The sequence below is a fragment of the Cadophora gregata genome (genome assembly GCF_030347475.1).
Source record: "Cadophora gregata isolate MNR1 chromosome Unknown scaffold_8, whole genome shotgun sequence".
Taxonomy (NCBI): domain Eukaryota; kingdom Fungi; phylum Ascomycota; class Leotiomycetes; order Helotiales; family Ploettnerulaceae; genus Cadophora; species Cadophora gregata.
The window spans coordinates 1809174-1831078 of record NW_026695931.1 but is presented as its reverse complement, the minus strand read 5'-3'; the positions used below and the strand labels follow the sequence as shown (position 1 = coordinate 1831078).

Here is a 21905-nt window from a genome sequence, read left to right as displayed (position 1 = left end):
GCATGCATCTAAGACGACCGATATCAATAATCAGCCAATCCGACCAGAATATCACAACCCTTCATCCCAACCATGCACGCCATCCAGCCAGCCATAGCGATTTCCCATCCGCAAAACAAATGCAATGCAATGCCTGCTAGACCTATGCGACCAACTCAACAACACCACCAGCCTCGGTGATCTTCCGCTCGGCCTCCTTGCTGAACCACCGTGCGCGAACGACGAGAGGAACCTCTGGGAGTCTGCCCTTGCCGAGGACCTTGCTGTAGCCGAGGGGGAGGAGGTCGAGGACGGGGATGGTGTCGCTCTTCTTGGAGGTGAGGTACTTGTCGCGCTTCTCGGCGGGGATCAAGGACCAGAGCTAGAGAACTGTTAGCGGAGTTTCTTGTCAAATGCTCCGTGTAGACGATCTGGCGAGGGCGTAGCGGTACTTGCGCTGCCTGCTGATTTTGTTTTTGGGCGCTGACTTGGCGCTTTCATATTGGAACTGGAGTATTGATGGGAGGTCAATCTCGAGCAGAAGCTGAGATGAAGCCATCCCGCCCCTCATATCCTTCTTCAACAACCATCACATCACTTTTTGTCTCCAATCTCCACCCAGACAGTAATAAACATTCCATCCACCAGACGGAAAGAAATCCGCACCCATTACATACCTTATCCAAGTTGATAACTGGCTTCCAGAAGTGGTTGCCCTGCTTGTGGAAGTATCGCATACCAACCTTTCCGAAGTAACCAGGATGGTACTTGTCCATGTTGGTTCGGTGGTGGTGCTGTCCACCAGCAAGACCGCGACCACCTGGATGCTTGCGGTGCTTGCCTACACGACCGTGACCGGCCGAGACGTGTCCGCGGCTGTTGAAGAGAGGATGTTAGCTTGTACTCTTGTACCCAAACATTAAAGCTGAAATCTAAGCCTTGAGATGGAAATCGGATAGCGAATCGGCGGGTTGAATCGCGAGGGGGGAGAGGGCAATTCTGCTGTCGAGATCCGAGCCACAGCCAGAGCGAAACTTCCAACTCGGGTCCTACGCCGGGTCTTCCAAAATGCGATCAATCCTTCCTCGCAGATTCGACCACGGCGATGCGCATCTGCAATTCTCGCCTTCCATGACTGATCGTATTCCTCCTCGACCTCCATCTCCCATCTCAGTCCGCATCGCCATCGTCCTCCCTTCTCCCGTCCCTCCCTCTCCTACGAATTCCGCCACCAGCACAGCGCAAAGAAGAAAGAAACTACAAAATACGTACTGCTTGCGGGTCTTGCTCAAATGAGTAGGCATCTTGACGTCTGTTGGTCGAGGTCGAGATGTTTGTCGTAGAGGTTTGTCGTGAACCTTCCAAAACTTCCTCTCCAACCCAAAGCAAAATTGAAGTTGGCTGTTGCGGGAGAGCTAGTCTAGTTTGGGGAGTAGCGTGCACGCAGGGGTGTGCTGTAAGCGAGATGGGGTTTGGATGCCCTGAAGCCCTAAGATTTGGGGGCGAGTGATGAGACGAACGGCAGATTAGCCTGGAAACAGTAGAGATGATAATGCGAGGGTGATTTATTTCTTGGGATGCATGTTAATATTATTTTTATTTTACAGCCATGTGTACGCATACATCATTCTTGCCTTTGTGTTTTGGTGCGGTATTGCTCTCCTTCTCATTTCACTTCCCGCCAAGACTTCATTATCCGATATGCCTCAGGCCTCATCGACACCTCACCAGGCCATTACAGTCACATGACCCTCCAAGCATTCAAAAATTTTGTTGCACATCGCATTTATTTTGTCCCGACACTGTGACATCGAATCCGTCACGCCGCTCCCAAAATAACCTCTTTGTAATCACCATTTCCCCACCACCACAACACCAAATTGAAAACTAGTACCTTTTCAAAGAAGGTCATTAGTGGAAAGTGACGTTAATGACACTATGGTATTGAAAGTAGCAACAATTATTTCGAAGTATTGGAGATTCATGATGCAAATATGGGATTTCGCGTGGCTTTGTTTATTGCCTTCGGAGACTGAGTATTTATGTACATGAGACTACTCATTTTCAGCGTCCTTCTTACACTGTAAATCTGATATACGTACATCGATGCAAGGTATGCGATGTCTCACAGGCTAGTCTTACAATCTCCAAATAGCGGCGATGGACGGCTAGCTGTAACAAAGTTGAAAGGACAAGTTGAGATAAGCAGACTCTTATTTCGATTGATGGAGTAGTATGTAGTAATTGACTATCTGATTTCTATAGGATTCAATTCTCGTAACCGACTATCCAGAAAGTCCGTTCAAAGACCAATTGATTGCTTTCCCTCTCCTCAGCAAGTCCAAAAGCAGCGGCTTGATAAAGAAACCAGGCCAGGTCTTTCCTTATCCTTCCCTCCCTTCCAACTCAAAGCCGCCTCAAGCACAGGTAAGTAACCATCGATGGTAGGGCAATGTGCCATCAAGATGATTGCAGGTTGGGAGAGGAGGTAAGCAAGAATGAAGGAGGAAGCAAAGCAAAAGCACTCGACTTTTACGCCAAAAAACCCATCCCAAGAACACACGCAGGCCATCCCAGAAATGCAGCAGAAGAAAGGTAGGAGCAAGCGCAAGAGAAAATAGTAGAAAGTGAGGTCTATATTACAGTTCGTAGGTATCTATCATACGCGTGTATGTATGCAGGCTCCACAGCCCTATGCGTTTCTGCTTGTTTGTCGGATTTAATCCTGACGTCGCATTGCCCAATTCCAACCAGACCTAACCAAACCGACAAAAAGCAAATGCATTCCATAACCTTCCTTCTTTCCCAGAGTTATCAACCGAGCAAAGGTAACTAGCTATTATGTGGTCTCATGCTTGCACGCAAAACGGTAGGGAGATAAAATCAAAGATGTGTGGGACGCTTTCCTGCAAAATGTGCATTTCCTGCAAAGGGGGTGTCGATGTATCTCCATATGTAAAGATCAGAAAAAGTGTAACGCCGGGAGGTGATGTTTTGAGTTTTGTTGTTCGTGAAGGTTTTGTCCATGAGATGAGGTTCGAGGATGTTGCTTTCTGTACTTGCCGTGAAAATATCGTGATGATGTACAGTCGGAATATTTTGGAAATCCTTGGTCTTTTGGCGTGAGGGAAACTTTTGGTCTTTTTGTCGTAATGCATAGTCGGATTTCGTGAAGGTGGAATGATGAGGTATTTGTCATGAGAGCGTGATCATCTCTCATCGAGCTCCAAACATGCCCTCAACCCCGCCATTCGTGGAACCCGAGGCTTCGTTACGGCCAGAAGTTCTGGAACCAGCGGGGAAACTCCAACCGCCGCTATTGCGCTTCTCTCCCTTCTTGTCATCCGAGTCCTCCATACCCTCCAGATTGAACATGAAGTCGCCTTGCTCCTCGTCGATTGGCGTTGTGAAGCGATGGCTTCCACCATTGCTCATACTGCTGGAACTGACTTGTCGCTCGGCTACAGCTCGTGCACCGCTGCTTGGAACACGAGTAGGAATATCACTACCACTGGATTCAGGTCTTCCAAGGTGGGTGCGTTGTAGACCTCTGGAGATCATGGAGATGGAGCTTTGGCGGGGTGGTGATGCGAGGTATGGAGAAGAATCACCTGACACGCTTGGTCTTGCAATTGGTCTGGAACTGGGGCTGGCGCCTAGGTGAAGAGAAGAATTGCGGAGTGGAGATCCAACGTGACCGAAAGCTGAGGTACGAACTCGCTCTTCTTCTTCCTTTCGCTGAAAGACGCCACCCCAGCGAGAAGGACTAGCATTTGATGGAGAGCCAAATTTGATGCCCATATCGTTGCTGGGTGTTCCGGTTCCACTATTGATTGGTCTGCCTTCATCTTCAGCAGTTCTTGATCCTCGACGAGCCTTTTCTTGTGGTGTCATCAAGTCCTTCAGAGTCTCCGGCAAAAGATCTTCCTCGAACGTGAAAGCAGGATCCCACTCGTGATCAGCCTTTGGCAAACTGGAGGACATGACCTTCGTCTTCGCGTATCGCTGTGAATGCATGGTTCTCTTTCCAAAGTACTCCTCAACCGGGAAAGCAGGGGGCGAAGATGGCATGCCGTTGAATCGGTCCTTTGTATCGTCACCGAATGCTGAGTTGTGTAAATTCTTCAAGGCTTCGGAAGTTCTGCCGTCTTTTGCAGCTCCGAGAGAACTTGGTGGTGAGTCAAGACCAAATTTGGCTGGGACAGAAGAGGCAATTGGACCATATCTAGCGATCATGGAAATGCCATTGCTGTCGAATGATGCAGGTAATTGGGCATCTAGAACACTCAAACCCTTCATAGCAACCGGTGATAAACCCAATCCAAATCGATTGTGATCCTCCTCTCGTGGGGAGCCATAATTGGAGACATTGTGAGAGGCATAGCTTGTGTCGATCGTAGGAACATTGATATCAATGCTTTGCTGGCGTCCGACCATAGGTGGGTAGGGATTATCGTGATCCTGGTAGCCTTGATATTGCTGCCCATATGGCTGGGGAGCTCCATTGGTACCCATAAAAGAGTTCGTCAGAGTCGAAGTGGTAGGCCGGGTGTGGTATCCATCATTGTTCAATCGTCCTCCGATATTCAGATGTCCACCTCCCATTCCTCCATGCTTGTAGTTTACTCGACGGCCATCAGGCAGGACATGGACATTTGCGCACTTGGGACCGAATTTGCAGTTTCCCTTCAATAATTAGCTCATAGCTTTTGACTTTGCAAGCTCGACATACCTTTGCGAAGTATTTGCAGACGGTATCGTTTGTGCTGGCTAGATCGTGGCTGAAAGGGCAAGCCGATCCAGCTTGACATGCGCCTTGCCGGAAGAACTTGCATGGAACATGGGAGGTATCTGCGAGCTGTCAATACCCGTTGCCGCGCACTAAAATTGCCTCAACAACTCACTTTGTCTGCCTGGAGGACTTCGTGGACCTTCGAATCGTCCCATGCCACCAACTGGGGGTGGCGGACCGCCTGCACCATTAAGCGCATTTGGCGGGGGTATATTGAGAGACCCAGTGCTCATGTGTCTGTACTCGGTCGACATTCTGGGAGAGCCCTGACTTAGCATTAAAATGCCCGAGGGAGTTGGTATTCCGAGATTGAAGTGCTGCGAGGAAGGATAGGTTGAGGCGTGCAGTATCCTGTATTGCGACCCCGCCTCGAAGTGGGGGATCGTTGTCGCGTGGGAAGAGCGAGAGGTTTGGTGGTGAAGGAAGAAGCTCGAGTCTGGTCGGTGCAAAAGATAGTGACTCTTAGGCAGAATGGCCAGCGAAGTAAATGCGCACAGGGCTGACTTGACCGCCCCGTCGTGGAGGAGAATTTGACTCTGGTCGGGCTATGGTGGTGAAGGATTGGAGTTGAGGAAGAATGAGGCAAGGCGAGCTCAGTCTCGTCTCTTTGACGACGCTCAGACAAATTTCACCGCCGGTGTTCCTCGAGTCCCTGCCACCTTTTTGCCTTGTGCTCCTCAAGCCTGTGCGCTTCCCTGCCAGTGCCTTTGCCTTGTCCTTTCCACGGAAACGCTAGTGACGACTTCTGCGCCGTCACAAACTGATACAGTAACCCCGATAGAGTTTAACCTGATCTTCGATGACAGTCCATTCCAGATAGTCGGGATCTTCCAATCTTCAAGTCGCGGGGGAAGAGAAAGGTAGCAATGGATATGCACTTGCAGGAGAGGAATTGGATTGAGATACTAGGTGGCTCTTCGGTGAGAGACTGCTGGTCTATCAGAAAGCGGAACGGAGCGGTTTATGGCGGGTGGGCTGGGCTTGACAGAACGAGATCCTTGATTATGATAGGTCTGTAAAGGCAAAGGTAAAGGAGGGGATCCAAGAGATTGCGGCTTCTCGTCCTATCTCTGCTCCAAGCCCTGCGCTTTTGGCGTGTAACATCAATTCGCAGGGCGATCTGAGCTGTGATAGGTTGGAAAGCTCCCGACGAGACTTCGTTAGAGGAGACCTGGGAGCCTGGCTCCGTGGGGGAACAAGATCGTGACTGGAGGACTCGATTGCACCACTAAGGTACAAGTCTCAATCGTGGGGCAAAGGTAACGTCGTCTTTCTTCAACATGCAGTAAAGTATCTCGCGGCTCAGCGCTATTCTATCTTACTGCAGTATCTTGTTCAAGAGGACAGGTCATCCCTCTTTCATACTACGACTTCACCACACTTTCAACCCCCATCATTTAGCCCCATACCTACCACCGAGTCAGCATGACATCTGATCCGCACCGCACTTGACTTGATCCATCATGATCACGACCGATCATGTACATCAGAAGGCTTATTCGATTACTAAGTTGCCAATTTGTCTATCAATTCCCGAAATCAAGGAAAACCCTGGCCTATCCTAGTTTGGATATGTTCTGTTTCACTCCTCTGTTCTATCGCCTCAAGTACCATTTTCATACATCTACTTAACGACTATGCTCCAGAAATGTTTCAAACACAACTACTGATGCGCCTCTCGCGCAAGAACTCCAAATCCCGAATATACAATCAAGTCAACTAGCCTTCCCAGCACATCCGCTCTGCAAACCTCCGATATCTAATTCATGGTCACCGCCACCGCCCTCCATCGTCCAAAAGCCAGGTCCAGATCGAGTTGTTTGGGTGTTGATATGTCTCGAATATCAAGATTCCCATGTCGCAAAGGCTGTCAGATGATGGCGGGTTCATCGTTAGCTTTTCATGTGAAAGCTACCCCCTGACTCGCTCGTTTAGGTTGTGTACATCCCCTCTCTCCCTTCAAATTATTCACCCCACGCTGCAATCTTCGGCACTTGCATCGCCTAATACAGAGACATAATCTGCATCAGCCTTCGTATTCTCATTCAAATTTTCAAGATTCCTTACACACTTTTTCCTTGGTCTAGATTCGTAATCTGCTGGAAAGACGGATACCTGCATTCACAAAGTCAATGGCCGTCCGTATCCATGGAAATCCAAGACATTGCGGCCCTTTCCGATCGCGACGGGAGGTCAGCCGGCCCCCCTTTTCGCTAACCGACCCTGGCTGTCATGTCATAGCAATCGCAATCAGTATCGCGATTCAGGAAACAAGTGGTATGGAGAGAGATCACATGAGTCAGCTGCCTCGTAATCAAATAGAGGCTTAGCTGCCAACCTGAAGATGGTTGTGTGTCTTGGGAATTGGAGATATCGAGCTCGAGTGAGTACGTACTTGCTTGGCTTCGGATCAGCTTGGATTGAGAAGAGGAGTGGGTAAGATACGTACACTGCTGAACCGAAAGGTTCTGCAGAATACAATTTGAATATTGACTTCTCTCTCATGATACTTCTAGGATGTCTTTCTTAGTCAAATTTGGCCTGCTACGAAATACACAAAAGTCAAATCACATAAAGTCTTCACTACTTGGTAAATTTCCGATTTCCGCTTGTCTATTTCCATTCTCACCGCTCTCTATTCTCCTGTATTCTTACAGAACTTCCAGTGTAGCATCTCCAAACAACTCAAACCCTTCCGCAAATTTTATCTCCTTTCAGATCACATTCTCCTCATCTCTCTGCTTAAAATCCTTCATTTCTCATCTTCCTCCTCCTCAAAATCCGTCGCATTCAACTGATTCGTCGGCAAGAACGTCAACACTTGATGCTCCCTCGTCCACTCCGTAATCAACTCAAAGTTCCTGCACTGCTTCTTCGTCTCAAAGATAGCAGTATACGCTTCGCCTTCTGCGTCCCAGCCAAGAGACATGATTCCTACGTCGCCATGGCATTGGAGGACTTGGCGGAGGTATTCGAAACAATGCACTATCAGAGGGTGAGTTAGGACTTTTGAAAAGCAGTTGAAAGGGAAAGGCGGAAGTGGGTGACAAATTAGGGAGAAACGAACTCGTGTGTGGCTCTCTCATTTCAGGAATCTCATCATGAACATCTTCGCGAGTTTGGTTATAAAATAGTTTGCGGATGCGATTCTACATGTCAACACCCATCAGTACGTGTATTCTCATTTCTGGAACGATGTAGAGAGCGAACTCACAAGACAATGCAACTGATGAAACACCTCGATATTCCCCATGTACCCCGGCACATCCGGATTAATCTTCCTCTCGTAATCGCGCACTCGCTCCGTTGGCTCAGAGAGTTTGGAAGCAGCTTCTTCGGAGATCCAGACTATGCCTGGTCCATCTGGAAAGCATCATAATCAGCAAGCGCTCTTCTTGATTACAGAGCCTACAAGAGAGGTGCTGATATTTGAAAGAGAGTAGGTGGATTGAAGTGGAGAGAACTTGAATCGAGGGACTTACTGGTTAGAAGACCATCCCATGCAGCATCCGTTTTGTTATTTGAAGGTCCGAAGTATTTTGAGCCCTCGGGCTCGCTGAAATAAGTTACGGTTTCGTACTCGATCGGTGCATCGGTTGGTGCTGCACGAAGTTCTCGCGTCAGCAAACTCGTCACAGAATTTTAGGTTTAATGCCTTTATAACTAGCAGGAGACTTACCATCAAAAGGCTCTCGGATGATCACCTTCGCAGGTGAGAAAATGAAAGCTGTGGTGTATAGAAGGACGAGAACGAGGTGCAGTGTCCAGGGGAGGTATTTCCTGAAACGCTGAAGTGTTGATGGTGGATTCGTCCGACATGAGCTGTCTTTTTCAGAAAGGAGGTTCTCATTGGATTCTGCTGTGGAGATGGAGGACGAGTCGGATTCATGCTCATGGTCGTGGTCATGATTGCTCACTGGGATATATGATGAAGTATTGAGCAAGGACGGAAACGACATTTTGAAGAGGAGATAAAATCAAATATGAATTGACAACGAAATAAAAAGCGAAATTGAAAAAAGTGCAAAATGAGGGTTACAATGTAGGAGAGTTCTTGGTTATCAAGAAGGAGTTCAAGTTGAAAACAAGTGCAAAAATAATCCAAGGTTCGAGGGAAGGGATTCAGGGGCTCCTCATAAAGTCGATCCAAACCAGCACGATGAACAAAAATCAAACGTTCCTCATGTTCTCAATTTCACCAAGAACCCTCATCCATCTACTACTCTGCCTTCCACTTATTAGATGCTACCCATCCGTGGAGGCAGTGACTTTTGATCCCAGCCAATCCAATCATCAAGATCTCCTCGCCAAGCTCGGCTGAAAAAGGGGGTGCTGCCCTGGTGTTTGCTGCGGCTGAACAAGCGAGATTCGGAGATAACGCCCAAAATACCATCTCCATTCCCATCCAATAAACACCACAATCTCCATCTGTAAAGCTTCGGAAGAATCCTGAACTTTACCTTGCGGCAAAATCTAGATTATGGGGAGAATGAATCATGGGAATTTCTCTCAGCCCTATCTTAAATCCGATCCAAGACTTTGAAGGTCATTTTGCTCGCAGCGAATGAGGTTGCTGTGCCTGGTTTGTGGATGGGGATCTGGATTGAGGCTTAGTTTAGGGTTTGATTCTGTGGAAAGAGGAGATCAGCCTTATGGGATCGTTGCGGTGACTTCGCAGACTCCTTGTTTATCTGTTGACAAAAAGGAGATGAAACGTTACGGCTAAGTCGAGCTACTTTCCGCTGGGATGATATGATCATGGAAAGTAGTGAGGTTGTTTCCTATGGTCATTGGACACGCAAGTGTCTGGGAGTTTTCGAGGAGGCTATGCTATTGGAACTTTATCCCATGATCAGGGTGTTTGGCAACGATCCCAGATTATGTTTTTTTGCTGAGATTGTGGGACTAGATAAATAGTGTGAATTGTGGACAGCTGGGATGCAGGAGCTGTTAGGGCTGTGCTTGGTTCAATCAATGCCATGGAATGGTAGGCTTGGTCGTATTGTTGCATATGTTTTGTTGTGATGTGTTTTGAGTTTAGAGGATGTGATGATGGACCGGTTAGATTTCAGCAGCGAAATAAGGAGGATCAACTCGAAGCGAGAGGGTGAAGAAAAGGGGAATACCAACCCGAGCAAATTCCTGGTGAGTTACTTTCCGTATATATATATCACCAAGAGTCTGCCCTTCATTTCTTCTGCTCCCCACCACTCTCCCACATTTCTTCCAAACTTCCAAGCTCGTTCAAGCTTACCCCTCAAAAAATATCCACGGCAACCTCAACACTATCTTCTATTTCCTGCGACCAACATGAAGCTCTCCAGCACCCTCCTCTTCCTCACCCTTTCGAGCATCTCCCTCGCTGCCCCAGCCCCGGCACCAGCCCCCGCCCCGGCACCCATGCCCCTTCGACCCAAATGGCCATACCGCTACTACTGGGGCTTCTACCCAGGCAAACGATCCCTCTCAGACTCCGCAGCCAATGCTGAAGCCGAAGTCGAAGTCGTCAAACGCGAGATCCCAACCCTCAACACTGACCTCTTGAAGAAGCTCGATGTGCTTCCAGTCCCGACTCCTACATCCGTCGTTACCATCAACCCGGATTTGTTCAAGAAGCCGATTGCGGTTCCGAATCAGGCTTTGAAGTGGGGATTGAGACCTGTTCCTGCTGGGGAGATTCCTGAGAATTCTTTTTTGGCAAGCAGTGAGGTGAAGGTGGGAGTAGTGCCCAAGTGAGGGTCTACTCAGATGTTCTTGTAGAGCAGGTGGAACTGAGGTGATGATGGAGAGGTTAATTTTGGATAGGAATGAAGGGTATGGAAGATGAAAGTAGAGTTTGGCTTGGCGATGTTATGAAAGGAGGATTAGTTCTCGTAGTATTGAATATGGGGAGATATTTTTACATTTCTTTCAGATTGAAAGCGCCTTGTGTGATGCTGATCGACCACTGCCTTCATGGTAGTCATGACCACCGAGTTTGACGCTCCAAAACATCGGTCAAGATTTCACCACCAAAGCTTTTGATGGGTATGTATAGATGGTGGGTTATTCTCAAAGGATGGAGAGGCGTCGAGGTAAGTATTTTGGCACTTTCTCATCATGTAGGGTGTTGAAGACAGGTTCTTCTGAATCGCAGCATGAACAATAGATACCAGATTATTCTGTTTCGTATTGTTGATTGAGTTTGCTTGAGAGTTTAGTTCTGGATCAATGGAAGTCAGGAGTGATCAGACTCAGGGGGGTGTTGTGAAAGGTTGGCTCCTCAAGCGAGCTCGGGGATAAAATGTGCCCCACTTCCAACGACCTCTCTTCCTCCACAATCTTCATTTCATCTAACCACTTTCAGACAGCAAGTATATCGACAACGTCCTTTGTATCTCCACACCGAAGATATACTGCCTCCGAGCACAAGGGAAACAGAAATAGATGAGCTTCTGCGCCACCACTGGGTACTTCTCAAACCAGAATCCTGAAACGCCAGATGATACATCCACGATTAACTTCATCAGCCTGAACGGGAGCACAACCTCACGATCTGTCGCAAGATTCGGCATTGTTGTCTGTAATGCCATTGAATCAGTTCATGTTGCTTGACTTTATATGCCAGAGTTTCCCTTGCGTTGATACGGCTGCGCGTCCTCTTCCAATTCAAGACGTGGCTATCACTGTGTATTTTGATCACTTGATAGTCGCATTGCAGTATTCTTACATTGCCTTGTGCTTTAATTATCGTTGCTTTGATCAGCAATGTCTGTTATTGTTATTCTGAGATGCGTTACATCATTCTCTCTGTTCGCGGCGTTGGCCGTCGCAACAACGGGGCAGATCCCCCTCACAGCGAAGCCCACCTTCGAAGTAAGACCTGCAAAACTTTACCTTCCTTCTCTCCGTGCACCTTCACAATCCCTATTTGGATTCAAGACACACGTATCAGCACTCCTCCAGCGCCCAGCCCCTTCACCTATGAATGTCAAATGCTAAATCCAATGTTAGGCGTCCACTCCACCCAACACCGCACCATCTACTCTGCCAACCATCTCTTACAGCACAACAATCAAGCTCCCAGACTTGAACCTCAACATCAACGCTGCGCAACTTGAGGATCCAGAGCTGGAGAATATCATCAGCTCTCTCCTACCAGCTGAGATGCTGACGCTGCTGGTAAGCGCGACAGCACGATCGGTCTCCCAATCGCCAGCAGAAGCGCCAACAGTCGGACAGATTATTCCAGCAACAAGCACGGAACTTCCTGTAACTGTCAGTACTAGTGTATCTATTAGAGGAGGGGATTGGAAGGGCGTCGTTGAAGCGACCACGACGGTTTCGATTGCAGAGGGGAAAGCAGACTTGTGAAACTGGATGTTTTCGGGTCCGTAAATGTAGACTTAAGAAAGAATTTGGGTATGGGATGGAACCTCAAGTTTTGCTGTACAGGTTACTTCTTGCTCAGCTGAGCACTATCCGGCCGCGTCTTCGATTCCATTTCAATGAGCCAGTTTCGTGAAGGTGCTAAGACATTGTTCTGGCCTCATAGTCATTGAAAAACAAGCAGCTGGAGATTTGTATCAAGGGCCAGAAAACAGCACTGGGGACATGGCCGGCAATGGAATACTCTTGATTCTATATGCGAAGTCTAGGTCTTGCACTGCATTGAAGGATGGAGCTTGGTTCGAGAAGCTCGGAAATTTGGAGCGGTGCCACACTGATATCGAGTTGATACTTATGCTCATCGAATGACTCATTGTGAAATAATCATATTTGCCCACCATCATTGAAACTGTTTGTTCCAAAAGTCTATCTTAAGTTCGTGACTGCCCTTGGAAAGTTGGACGCAGTGCAGGGAGATATCTCACTAAGTGCATAATGTGGAAAGAAATAGAGGCTGCAGTAGGTAAAGTCCCAGATAATTTGACGAACATCAAACTGACGGCTACTAAATGATTGACCTACTCAATAACTAAAATCCAAAACATATCAATAAGAAATATCGGCAGTAAGACCCAGACTCGGGCGTGATTGTTTGGGGAAAGACAAATGATAATAAAGGAGACGACCAGAAAGCAACAAATCGCAGCAAAGAGATAACCTCAGCAACAATACCCTTCGGCTTATACTTCCCGAGCATTTCAAGCAGGCGGCAGAGCAGCCATACCCGGAGTCCATCCAGCCCCACTCCAAACCCACTCGCTAACAGCCGTGACATGTTCTCCCTTCTGGAAGTAAATTCTGATCTGAATCTCGCCTCCATCTTGCCACGAAATAGCTGCAATCCTCGAGCCAGGAATAGTCGACTCTTCAAAAGCGCCATCATACCAACCATCACCATCAAATCCCTTCTCAAGAATACTGTTGCGTGGAGAAGAATAGTAGAGGCGGAGGCTGATGCTGGATTCGGTGTCGTTGAAGTTGGTGCAGGCTAGGGATGCACGAGGGGTGGTGGAGGATGCGGGGATGGAGAGGGCTCCTGTGTACCAGGTTGATTGGGCATCGTGGCAGAGTTCGGTGATTGAGCGGTCTGGCTTTTGGAAGTAGAGTCTATATCATGTCAGCTTTGTGTAAATCGAGGGATCATTCTATTCGTACCTGATACTCAGTCCTGACGGTCCTTTATATGAAGTGACGGCGATGCTGGTGCCAGGAAGCGCAGATCCCAAGTTGACGAACTTCTGCCAACCACTGGTAGCATCTGTTATTCTTGGTTAGCATTACGTCTCTTGAGGAGCGGAAAGCGTGTATGGAGAAGCAATTGAAGGGAGGAGACTTACTGTCCCATCCATACTCTTGAATAGTGTTGTCGGCGAGTTGGACATAGACACGAATGGTAAGGTCCTTGTTAGCGAGTAAAGCGGTGGCGGCAATCTGAGAGTAGGGAGCTACGGCGAAGTTCAAATTGTTGAGTGGGCCATCATACCACCCGACATTGGAGTCGTAAGCGAATTCACGGAGCGTATTGTCCGATGAGAGGAAGTAGAGACGGATCTATCCTAGTTAGAAATGTGTTTTGAATGTGATCAGGGGCCACGATCGTGCCCTTGTCTGTCTACCCAGAAGCCAGAGGGAACTTACGTTATCAAGACCCTTGAAAGCGGCAGCAATGGGAGAGTTGCGTTTCCCCTTGGAAAGGACATTTACTCCTCCACTCCAACCATCTTCGTAACTGCTCTCACGAATACCACCACTGACATCTGGAACACATTAAGTTAGTCTCTCTGTCTCAAATAGGAGGTGATTCGCAAATCCATCTTTCGGTGAGAGATCATCCAGAAGATGAGCGGAGAAACGTTGGAGAACTAAAACAAAAGCACTTACCTTGAAAGTAGACTCGAAGATGGTCTGTAGAGTTTACAGCAGCAATAGCAGTGCCTGCAAAGATGGTAAGTATATAGTTTGAGGAAATGTAAATGAAATCAAAGCTAGGACAAGGTTGACCTACGGAATGTAATCTGCTCGACTGGGCCTGAAGTCATGATTGGAAGTTACTGAAGTGTTTGAAAATGCCAATGAAGGTCAAGTAAACGTTGATTGTCTTCTGTTTGAATCGAATTGAGGCTGGTTGGAATTATCTGTGAATGATGTTGAAGGTCAAGCTACTCGGAGAGGAAAGCATTCGAATATATAGGCAGCAGCTCTTCGCTGAAACCTTTCAGCTCATGGGCATCCAGATATCACAACCATTAGACCAAGACAGCTTTGATGATAGAAAGCAACACACGAAGCCTCATTCTAGGAATTCGCGAAACAATGTGGCTTCTGGTATGGAAGCTGAACTGAGGAAATCGATCGTCACATCTGACCAGTCAAGCTTCTCACATCAAATGTCGCCATATTCAACAGGCAAGAGACAATTTTATCCATATGAAAATCGACTGCAAACAAGCGTAGCGGTAAGCTGAATTCTCTGGGCTTGCAGTCATGAAGACTATGATAGCATCGAAGAGCTGTCGTTGAGGGCTCCTCCAAACGATTCTCGGCAAGCCATAATGATACCCCATCTGGAGCCTCAATGTCTCATGCTACCTGAGCACCTGCTTACGCTTACACAAGATTCTTGGAGCCTGTCAATCACTCCCAAGTCCAGTCACCAACATGTTTGCCAAGACAATGAAATCGATGAGGACTCCGCCAGGTGGTGGTGTTTTCACTCTTTCAGGGAGTTTGTCCGCAGCTGAAGGCGGGGATGTAAACAGTTGTCTGACATGCAGGACGCTATTTGGACGTTGTGTAATGCTACGGTGGTATCGGACGAGGGATCAGTTTCATGAGCGTTACTCAGCTCTTGGGGAGGCGCCACTTTGTGTGACATTCGGAGGCGACCGAGCCACGAAGTGGATAATTGTGAAGAGCGTGAGGTGTGTAAGAATGCACAGCACGAGAAAAAAGAGTTTCGCCATCGCCATGGCTTTTCATTCGTTGCTATTGAGAGGCAAAGGAGTGTGATAGAAACAATGAAAACAATAACTCGGCTTTCCCGCAAAGTCCTCCACTCGATTCCAATCATTTGATGTCGGCTCAGCGGCCCAGTATATCCATCCACGACTTACTGGGTAGCAGGTGGCAGAGCTGGATGACCGATGTTCCATGCACGAAGTCCTCCCTGCCATTTCCACTCGGTGATTGCAGTCACCTGCGTTCCAGCTTGGAAATAGACGCGAATCTCAGGCGCCCTGGTGCTGTTGGCGTACCAAGATAGACATCCAATCTGCGAGCCAGGAATCGAGGCTTGCTTGAACATTCCGTCATACCAGGAACCATCGTTTGCTTTCTCGAGGATTGTGTTATTGGGCCCTGTGTAATAGATACGAATGCTCGTCCCAGTACTGCCGGGAACGGTCCACACGGTTGCGGAGATGGCAGCACGAGGGCTGGCTGACTTGACGGAGAACTCGCCAGTCTTCCAGGTACTGCCCTCATCGTGGGCTTTTTCAATCAGGTCAAGGTTCGGAGCCTGATAATAGAGACTTAACTTCAGTTAGTAACCCATGATTATAGGAGGCTTTCTGGAAGACAAGGTACCGGATACTGGTTGCAAGTCCCTTGTAGGCAATGACTGAAATGCTGCTTCCTGCAACCGCTGCCCCAAGGCTCTGATCTTTGTACCACGAGCCTACCACTTATTAGCGAAAAGCAGCGTTGGATGTAGAGGTTTTCATACCATCATTGCTATACTCCTGGACAGTGTTGTCGGGAGCCTGAACATAAACTCTGAATCATCGAGCACATCAGCATACGTTCCATAAGCTGCCGCGTCTACCAATGAACCCACTCGGACCGGGACCATCACAGCTTAACTACAGGACTTGGCAACAAGATCTCGGATAATAAACATACCGGATCCTTAGCTGGGTACTGGCCAGATACGTGGCAGCGATCTGCGAGTAAGGAGCGACCTGGTAGCCCTTGCTGCTGAGCTCTCCTGCAAACCACCCCTTGCTGCTCGAGTCTGCATCATAGCAGAGTTCAGACAGCTTGAAATCTTTGCTGATGTAGTAGAGACGAATCTGAGATGGATAAGTAGTGTTCTCTTCTCATGGTGGCAGTTGCAAGGTCCTCACATTCTTCAGCCCTGGAGATGAGGCCACAGCAAGAGGTGATCCAATCTTCGCAGTCGCGATAGCCTTGTCACCTCCCCACCAAGTAAACCCTGAGCCATTATACCCAGTTTCACGGATACCGCCATATATGTCCTATGAATTGTTAGAAAGTCCTAAGTTTTTGTAGGCCATACGTACAATGGAGTACACCCTTAGAACACCGTTACCATCGCCAATAGAGGCGATTGCGGTGTCTTGGTGATGTTGGTTAGCATGGCAGAGATTCATTGTTGCGCCGATAACTCACGATTGGCGATCACTGAAGCATTTGCCATGTTGGAAATACGTTGATATTGTGTTTGAAGAAGGAAAGTAGGAGTAAAAGGATGATATTGAACCGATTGTTCAGTGAAGATGACCGTGAACTTGATGTTCTGCGTTTCTGGTTACCACTTGGTTGAAGGAGTGTGGCTTATATAGACTTTGAGCACATTTCTTGACTCTCCGAAGCCTACGTACCAAGTGACGTGACGAATGTACCTCATGCGTGGCTACGGATGAGGGAGGAGTAGTTTTCGTCGCCTTCGCAGCCTATGAAGCATTGAGACACGAAAATGCGTCCGAATTTTCAATTTCACCCGAGATGCATGTCGTGCCATGCCAGCCATGATGCGAGCTCATTGAAAATGAGGGGCTGACGGGCAATTTTCAGGATGAGAAGCGCAGAAGTAGGAATCAAGACCTTGCCAATCGACCATCTGACATCTGAAGAATGGAAACACCTCATCAGAATGTAACTGAGAAGCAAGTCGTGGAACTAGGTGTAGCATTATTCTGTCAATGAGTTTCATCCTATAACCACGATCAGCCCATGAACGGTTGTCGCGAGTCTTCAACTTCAACTCGAGTCGCAAAATCGTGCTTCACGTGGCACATTTGGGGATGTTTGAATGGTACCAGACTGAACGACAACTGTAACGAGTGTGATTCAACTCGAGCTCGGCCAATGGAAGATCCACATTTCCCCTCTCCGGAAGACGATCAGACAGTCCACTAGAATGCTAAAGCGAGGTTCGGATGTTAACGAGGTAGATGCTCCAAAACATGCCGTTCATGTCTGAAAATAACCAGCATGGCTGTAACACTGTGCAACTACCAGCCGCGATCTCGTCATATCCACAGATCTCTATTGACCCCGCACTAAATGTGATGCAGATCAGTGGCAGAATCAGCACAACTCACAGCTAATGAGTGAGTGACAGAGGACAAGATTAAAGCCTCAACGATTAATAGCAATAGGAAAGGTTTGGATACGGCCCAGTCTGAATCATCATCGATCATACTGGTAGATTTGAAGGAGACGAGTCTCGGTTACAACTTCTAGCAGCAACGGCGCGAAGGGATCTGGCGATGCTTGTACCAGCTGTGTGGCGTGCAAAGATCATAGTAGTACAGAAAGCGCTAGGTAAATTCTGGCAGCTTGGTACCTGCTCAGCCTGCTACCAACAATGCAGTGGGATCACAGAAACGCAAAGCTGCCAATGGCTTCTGTAATACCAAAAGTTGCCATGAGAAATTCTCGACGTGCGTCCAATCCGAGAACAAATAGGCACTCAGAAATCAAAACGAGTGATTGAGACTCTCGAGTGACCTGACATGGCGCGGGAAATCCTTTGCCACTTTTGTCGAAGTGCATATAGAGTTGCATGAAGTTCTGAATGACCGGCTACCGAAACACCGAGGAACGATTGCTTTGCAAAGGCAAACGTTGCAGCAGAGAATCATACTGAGCTCAGCAAGTCTTCAACGTATCAGGAGTTTATCATTCCCCTTTTCAGATAGACAATGACCTGATGGAGGGTAGAGGACTCAGCGCAGCAAAGATCAACAGTAAACAATGCAGAGTAACAACCGAGACTTTGCTGCGCTACAAAATGAAACACCACAACTCTTGACTTGTCGTACAAAGTTGCACAACAAGAGGGGTTCGAATGCTGCCGAGGAGACCGAGAAGGAAAAGGTATCAAGATGGACAAGTCTAAACGAAGAATTTCGTAGGTACAAGTCTGCAGCCACGCCATTTTCTCGTTCTTGGAAAACAGGATGGGAGCCCTACGCACATTGTTCTGCTGGTCGTGGAGAGGAGAAGATCCAGGCAATGACAGTGTCGAAGGAGGCTTATGTCTTTCATCAATTGAGAGCGGCTTGTGGTTCCAAGGATACTCATCCTGAGACGTGTTGGTGGCACCAGATAAACTTGAAGTTTGGATGGGAAAGTAAAAAAAAGGGGGGCTTCAGATTACCTAGATCATTGAGGCAGAGCGCCAAGCCCGCGATTCGGCTCAGACTCGGTCCTAGCCGCACGCAAATTCTGCTATCGACAACAACAAAAGCCTCCTCAAATTTACCACGCCTTAATCCTGACATTTGTCTTGCCACTTCAGAGTAAGACCCCAAGCAAAGCTTTGCAAGCCTTAATCATCCAATGCCTTCGGCTCAAAAGACTCTCCGCATACGGTTTCTGACGGAATGCGGGGAACGGTTGTGGGGTAATGGGTAATCATTGGCCATTACGAGAAAAGATCCACGCCGTCATCCACCACCAAGAGGCTAAGACGTAAAACTTCTTGCCAGAATGCTTCTAGCTTTTCTTGCACCCTCATGATGTACACCGCTGTTAACCGGCTACACTAAGTATATAGTCGATGTTATCTTTGATATTGCCTATACTCATCATCACGACCAGCTGGCTTCAATCAACGACAAGTTGAGAAGTTGAAAAATATGTCGTACCCAACGAAGACTACCGAGACGGAGCCGAAATTCGACACTGAGTTCAAGGGCGAGGAGCAGGAGAACCCTGAGTTCAACCTGGCAGCAGGGCACAACCAACTCGAGCGGGGTTTGAAGAGTCGGCACATCCAGTTTCTGGCATTAGGTATGTCGACTGTACTCAGATATATATGTGTCGAAACTCACAGTTTATAGGTGGTGCTATTGGTACTGGTCTTTTCGTCGGTTCTGGCAGCATTCTGTCAGAAACTGGACCTGCGCCGCTGTTTATGGGATACCTGTCCATGATTATGGTGGTCTGGTGTGTGATGAACGTCCTGGCTGAGATGGTCACCTATTTGCCTATGAAGGGAATATCCATTCCGTACTTTGTCGAACGGTTTGTGGATCCTTCACTGGCATTTGCAGCTGGATGGAATTACTGGTACGCCTATGCTATGCTCGTTGCAGCTGAAGCTAGTGCTGCTTCGATCATCTTGGATTACTGGAATGCTCCTGTCTCCGTTGCGGTGTGGATTACCGTGGTATTGGTGATTATCCTGCTGCTGAACGTTATTGCCGTTTCATTCTTCGGAGAAGCTGAGTTCTGGTTCGCATCGATCAAACTCATCACGATCCTCGGACTTATCATCCTTGGAGTCGTCCTATTCTTCGGAGGAGGACCAAATCACGACCGTCTGGGATTCAGATACTGGCAGAAACCAGGTGCTTTCGTCCCATATATGGCACCAGGTGACACTGGGAAATTCCTAGCCTATTGGCACGCCTTTGTCAAAGCTGGTTTCGCTTTTATCACTTCTCCTGAACTGATCGCCATCGCAGCTGGAGAGACCGTCGACCCTCGTCGGAATATCCCTAAAGCTGCCCGTCGATTCATCTGGCGATTGGCACTCTTCTACGGTTGTGCCTCATTCATTATTGGTGTAATTGTTCCTTCAGACGAAGACAGACTGCTCGGTGCTGGAAATGCAAGCGCGAGTCCCTGGGTCATTGGCATCCAAAGAGCTGGAATTGGAGGCTTGAACCATGCAATTAATGGAGCTGTTTTGACATCAGCATGGTCTGCAGGAAATTCTTTCCTTTACTCTGGATCTCGTGTTTTGTACTCGATGTCTCTCAACAAGCAAGCACCTAAAATATTCAGCATTACCAACAAGCGCGGTGTCCCATACGTGGCAGTCCTGTTCACATGGGCATTCTCCCTCTTGGCCTACCTCAATGTCTCAAATACTGGAGCTACTGTGTTCAACTGGTTCGTGAACATCAGCACAATCTCAGGCTTTATCGCCTGGATCGTCGTCATGATCACTTACCTGCGCTTCCGCAAGGCTTTCGAGTACAACAATATGCTCCACGTCCTACCATACAAGACAGCTCTCCAGCCATACGCCACATACGCAGTGTTATTCGTCATCACACTCCTGACACTCACCAATGGATTCCAGGTATTCTGGCCGAACAAGTTCAATGCCGCTGACTTCCTGGCTGCCTATATTACCTTGCCAATCTTCTTGGTGCTGTATTTTGGACACAAGATCTACTTCCGCACTCCTTTTGCGAGGAAGATTGAGGATATTGATATCATGACCGGGAAGAGAGAAATGGACGAGTTAGCTGAGATGGAAGTTGTTCGAGTGCCAAAGAACTGGCTGCAGAGAGCTTGGTTTTGGCTTGCATAGAAGGCTGGGTACCGATGCTGAGACTGCATGGTACTTGATATAAAAGGATTATGGGTATAGAACAAAATAATGATATACTTGGCTTAAGTTGAGTCTTTCACCAACTGGCAAGGCCACTGAGTGCAAGAGTCTTTGCTTCCTCGTGATCTTATAACGCTATCTTGTGAACCGCTAGTTATTCTCAGATGTGAATGCCATCATATTTACAACTTCTTTACAATGTTAGAAAATAAGCACACTCCTGCAGTGACGCAAGGTTCAAGTTATTGCGGAGTTGAAAAAGCACGAGAAAAAAAGTGCGGAGAGTTCCGAATCATGTTGCTTTGATTTTGTCTACGTTATGCACAACTACGGTTTATGAGGATGTCAAAGGTAACTCAGAAGTCATCAACTGATCGAGCGAGGAATTCCCCAATCAAAGGCCTCCTCGATATCAGAAGCTGTGATGATTGTGGAGGATAAACAGACGACGAGTACTGTAAAAGAGTGAGTGTCCTTCTAAAGCTTCTCTTTTTCTCGGATTTATAACTGACAGCCTTGAGTAGGACCCGGCAGAAAACTTCCTCTATCAATGCTGTGTTTTTCTCGACCGAATCTGGGGATATACAAGCAACATGGTAATTTTTGAAAATCCTGGCACCCGCAGGCTGTGATGGAAGAGTGCCGAGCGAGGTGGGCTGCTGTGTCAAACAAACAAAAAAAAAAGAGGGAAGACAGGTACAATTACTTGTCTAAAAGATGCGAGTGAAGATTGTGATGATAAAGTGGATGAGAAACGTGGCAACCAAGCGGATATCAAATGAGAGCGATCTTAGGACTGAGTTTGAGGAGAGAGGATGCTCGTCCTCAGAGTCTGAGAAATGATAGAACGAGTCTGGACAACTCAGGAATGAGTACAAGATGCATCAAATGGAACATAGAAACAAGCTTCTTTTCTTTCCAAGCAGTGGCGGTAAACTTAGCGGCGCGGCACTTAATCTCAGCCATTCTATACTGCGTAAATAAAAGTGGCCGATTGAGGCAAGGTCTCCGACAGCACGACCTCGCGATTTGCGCAACAACAACTCTACAAGAGAGTAATTGCTATAGCAGAAGTACGTATATACCATTTCTAAAGATATTCTGAAAGTT

At 47.7% G+C, this 21905-nt stretch overlaps 8 protein-coding genes across 8 annotated transcripts; 3 read left to right on the top strand and 5 right to left on the bottom strand.

The window, feature by feature from the left end:
- Window positions 1–142: 142 nt before the first annotated feature.
- Window positions 143–1283, bottom strand: RPL28 (60S ribosomal protein L28; the record flags this gene model as incomplete). Its single annotated transcript, XM_058507776.1, has 3 exons — window positions 143–361; window positions 657–855; window positions 1252–1283. 3 exons carry the CDS (start codon window positions 1281–1283, stop codon window positions 143–145), a joined length of 450 nt encoding a protein of 149 aa, XP_058356946.1.
- A 1912-nt stretch (window positions 1284–3195) lies between these two features.
- On the bottom strand, window positions 3196–5049 carry ONS95_014121 (uncharacterized protein; the record flags this gene model as incomplete). Its single annotated transcript, XM_058507775.1, has 3 exons — window positions 3196–4665; window positions 4712–4830; window positions 4884–5049. The coding sequence occupies 3 exons, from the start codon at window positions 5047–5049 to the stop codon at window positions 3196–3198; spliced, it is 1755 nt and encodes a 584-aa protein (XP_058356945.1).
- A 2474-nt stretch (window positions 5050–7523) lies between these two features.
- On the bottom strand, window positions 7524–8730 carry ONS95_014120 (uncharacterized protein; the record flags this gene model as incomplete). Its single annotated transcript, XM_058507774.1, has 5 exons — window positions 7524–7756; window positions 7839–7920; window positions 7986–8134; window positions 8254–8373; window positions 8451–8730. The coding sequence occupies 5 exons, from the start codon at window positions 8728–8730 to the stop codon at window positions 7524–7526; spliced, it is 864 nt and encodes a 287-aa protein (XP_058356944.1).
- Window positions 8731–9820: 1090 nt separating this feature from the next.
- On the top strand, window positions 9821–10507 carry ONS95_014119 (uncharacterized protein; the record flags this gene model as incomplete). The annotated part of the gene is made up of 1 exon (XM_058507773.1): window positions 9821–10507. The coding sequence occupies one exon, from the start codon at window positions 9821–9823 to the stop codon at window positions 10505–10507; it is 687 nt and encodes a 228-aa protein (XP_058356943.1).
- Window positions 10508–11518: 1011 nt separating this feature from the next.
- On the top strand, window positions 11519–12124 carry ONS95_014118 (uncharacterized protein; the record flags this gene model as incomplete). The annotated part of the gene is made up of 2 exons (XM_058507772.1): window positions 11519–11626; window positions 11765–12124. 2 exons carry the CDS (start codon window positions 11519–11521, stop codon window positions 12122–12124), a joined length of 468 nt encoding a protein of 155 aa, XP_058356942.1.
- A 575-nt stretch (window positions 12125–12699) lies between these two features.
- ONS95_014117 (uncharacterized protein) lies at window positions 12700–14238 on the bottom strand (the record flags this gene model as incomplete). Its single annotated transcript, XM_058507771.1, has 6 exons — window positions 12700–13306; window positions 13355–13457; window positions 13537–13750; window positions 13838–13956; window positions 14081–14134; window positions 14205–14238. The coding sequence occupies 6 exons, from the start codon at window positions 14236–14238 to the stop codon at window positions 12898–12900; spliced, it is 933 nt and encodes a 310-aa protein (XP_058356941.1). The 3' UTR covers window positions 12700–12897.
- A 600-nt stretch (window positions 14239–14838) lies between these two features.
- On the bottom strand, window positions 14839–18675 carry ONS95_014116 (uncharacterized protein). Its single transcript, XM_058507770.1, has 8 exons — window positions 18606–18675; window positions 16610–17154; window positions 16501–16556; window positions 16324–16455; window positions 16100–16269; window positions 15924–15973; window positions 15785–15875; window positions 14839–15729 (listed from the first exon to the last, which is right to left on the bottom strand). The coding sequence occupies exons 2-8, from the start codon at window positions 16635–16637 to the stop codon at window positions 15309–15311; spliced, it is 948 nt and encodes a 315-aa protein (XP_058356940.1). The 5' UTR covers window positions 16638–17154; window positions 18606–18675; the 3' UTR covers window positions 14839–15308.
- A 22-nt stretch (window positions 18676–18697) lies between these two features.
- On the top strand, window positions 18698–20921 carry ONS95_014115 (uncharacterized protein). Its single transcript, XM_058507769.1, has 2 exons — window positions 18698–19240; window positions 19291–20921. The coding sequence occupies exons 1-2, from the start codon at window positions 19087–19089 to the stop codon at window positions 20772–20774; spliced, it is 1638 nt and encodes a 545-aa protein (XP_058356939.1). The 5' UTR covers window positions 18698–19086; the 3' UTR covers window positions 20775–20921.
- The last annotated feature ends 984 nt before the right edge of the window (window positions 20922–21905 follow it).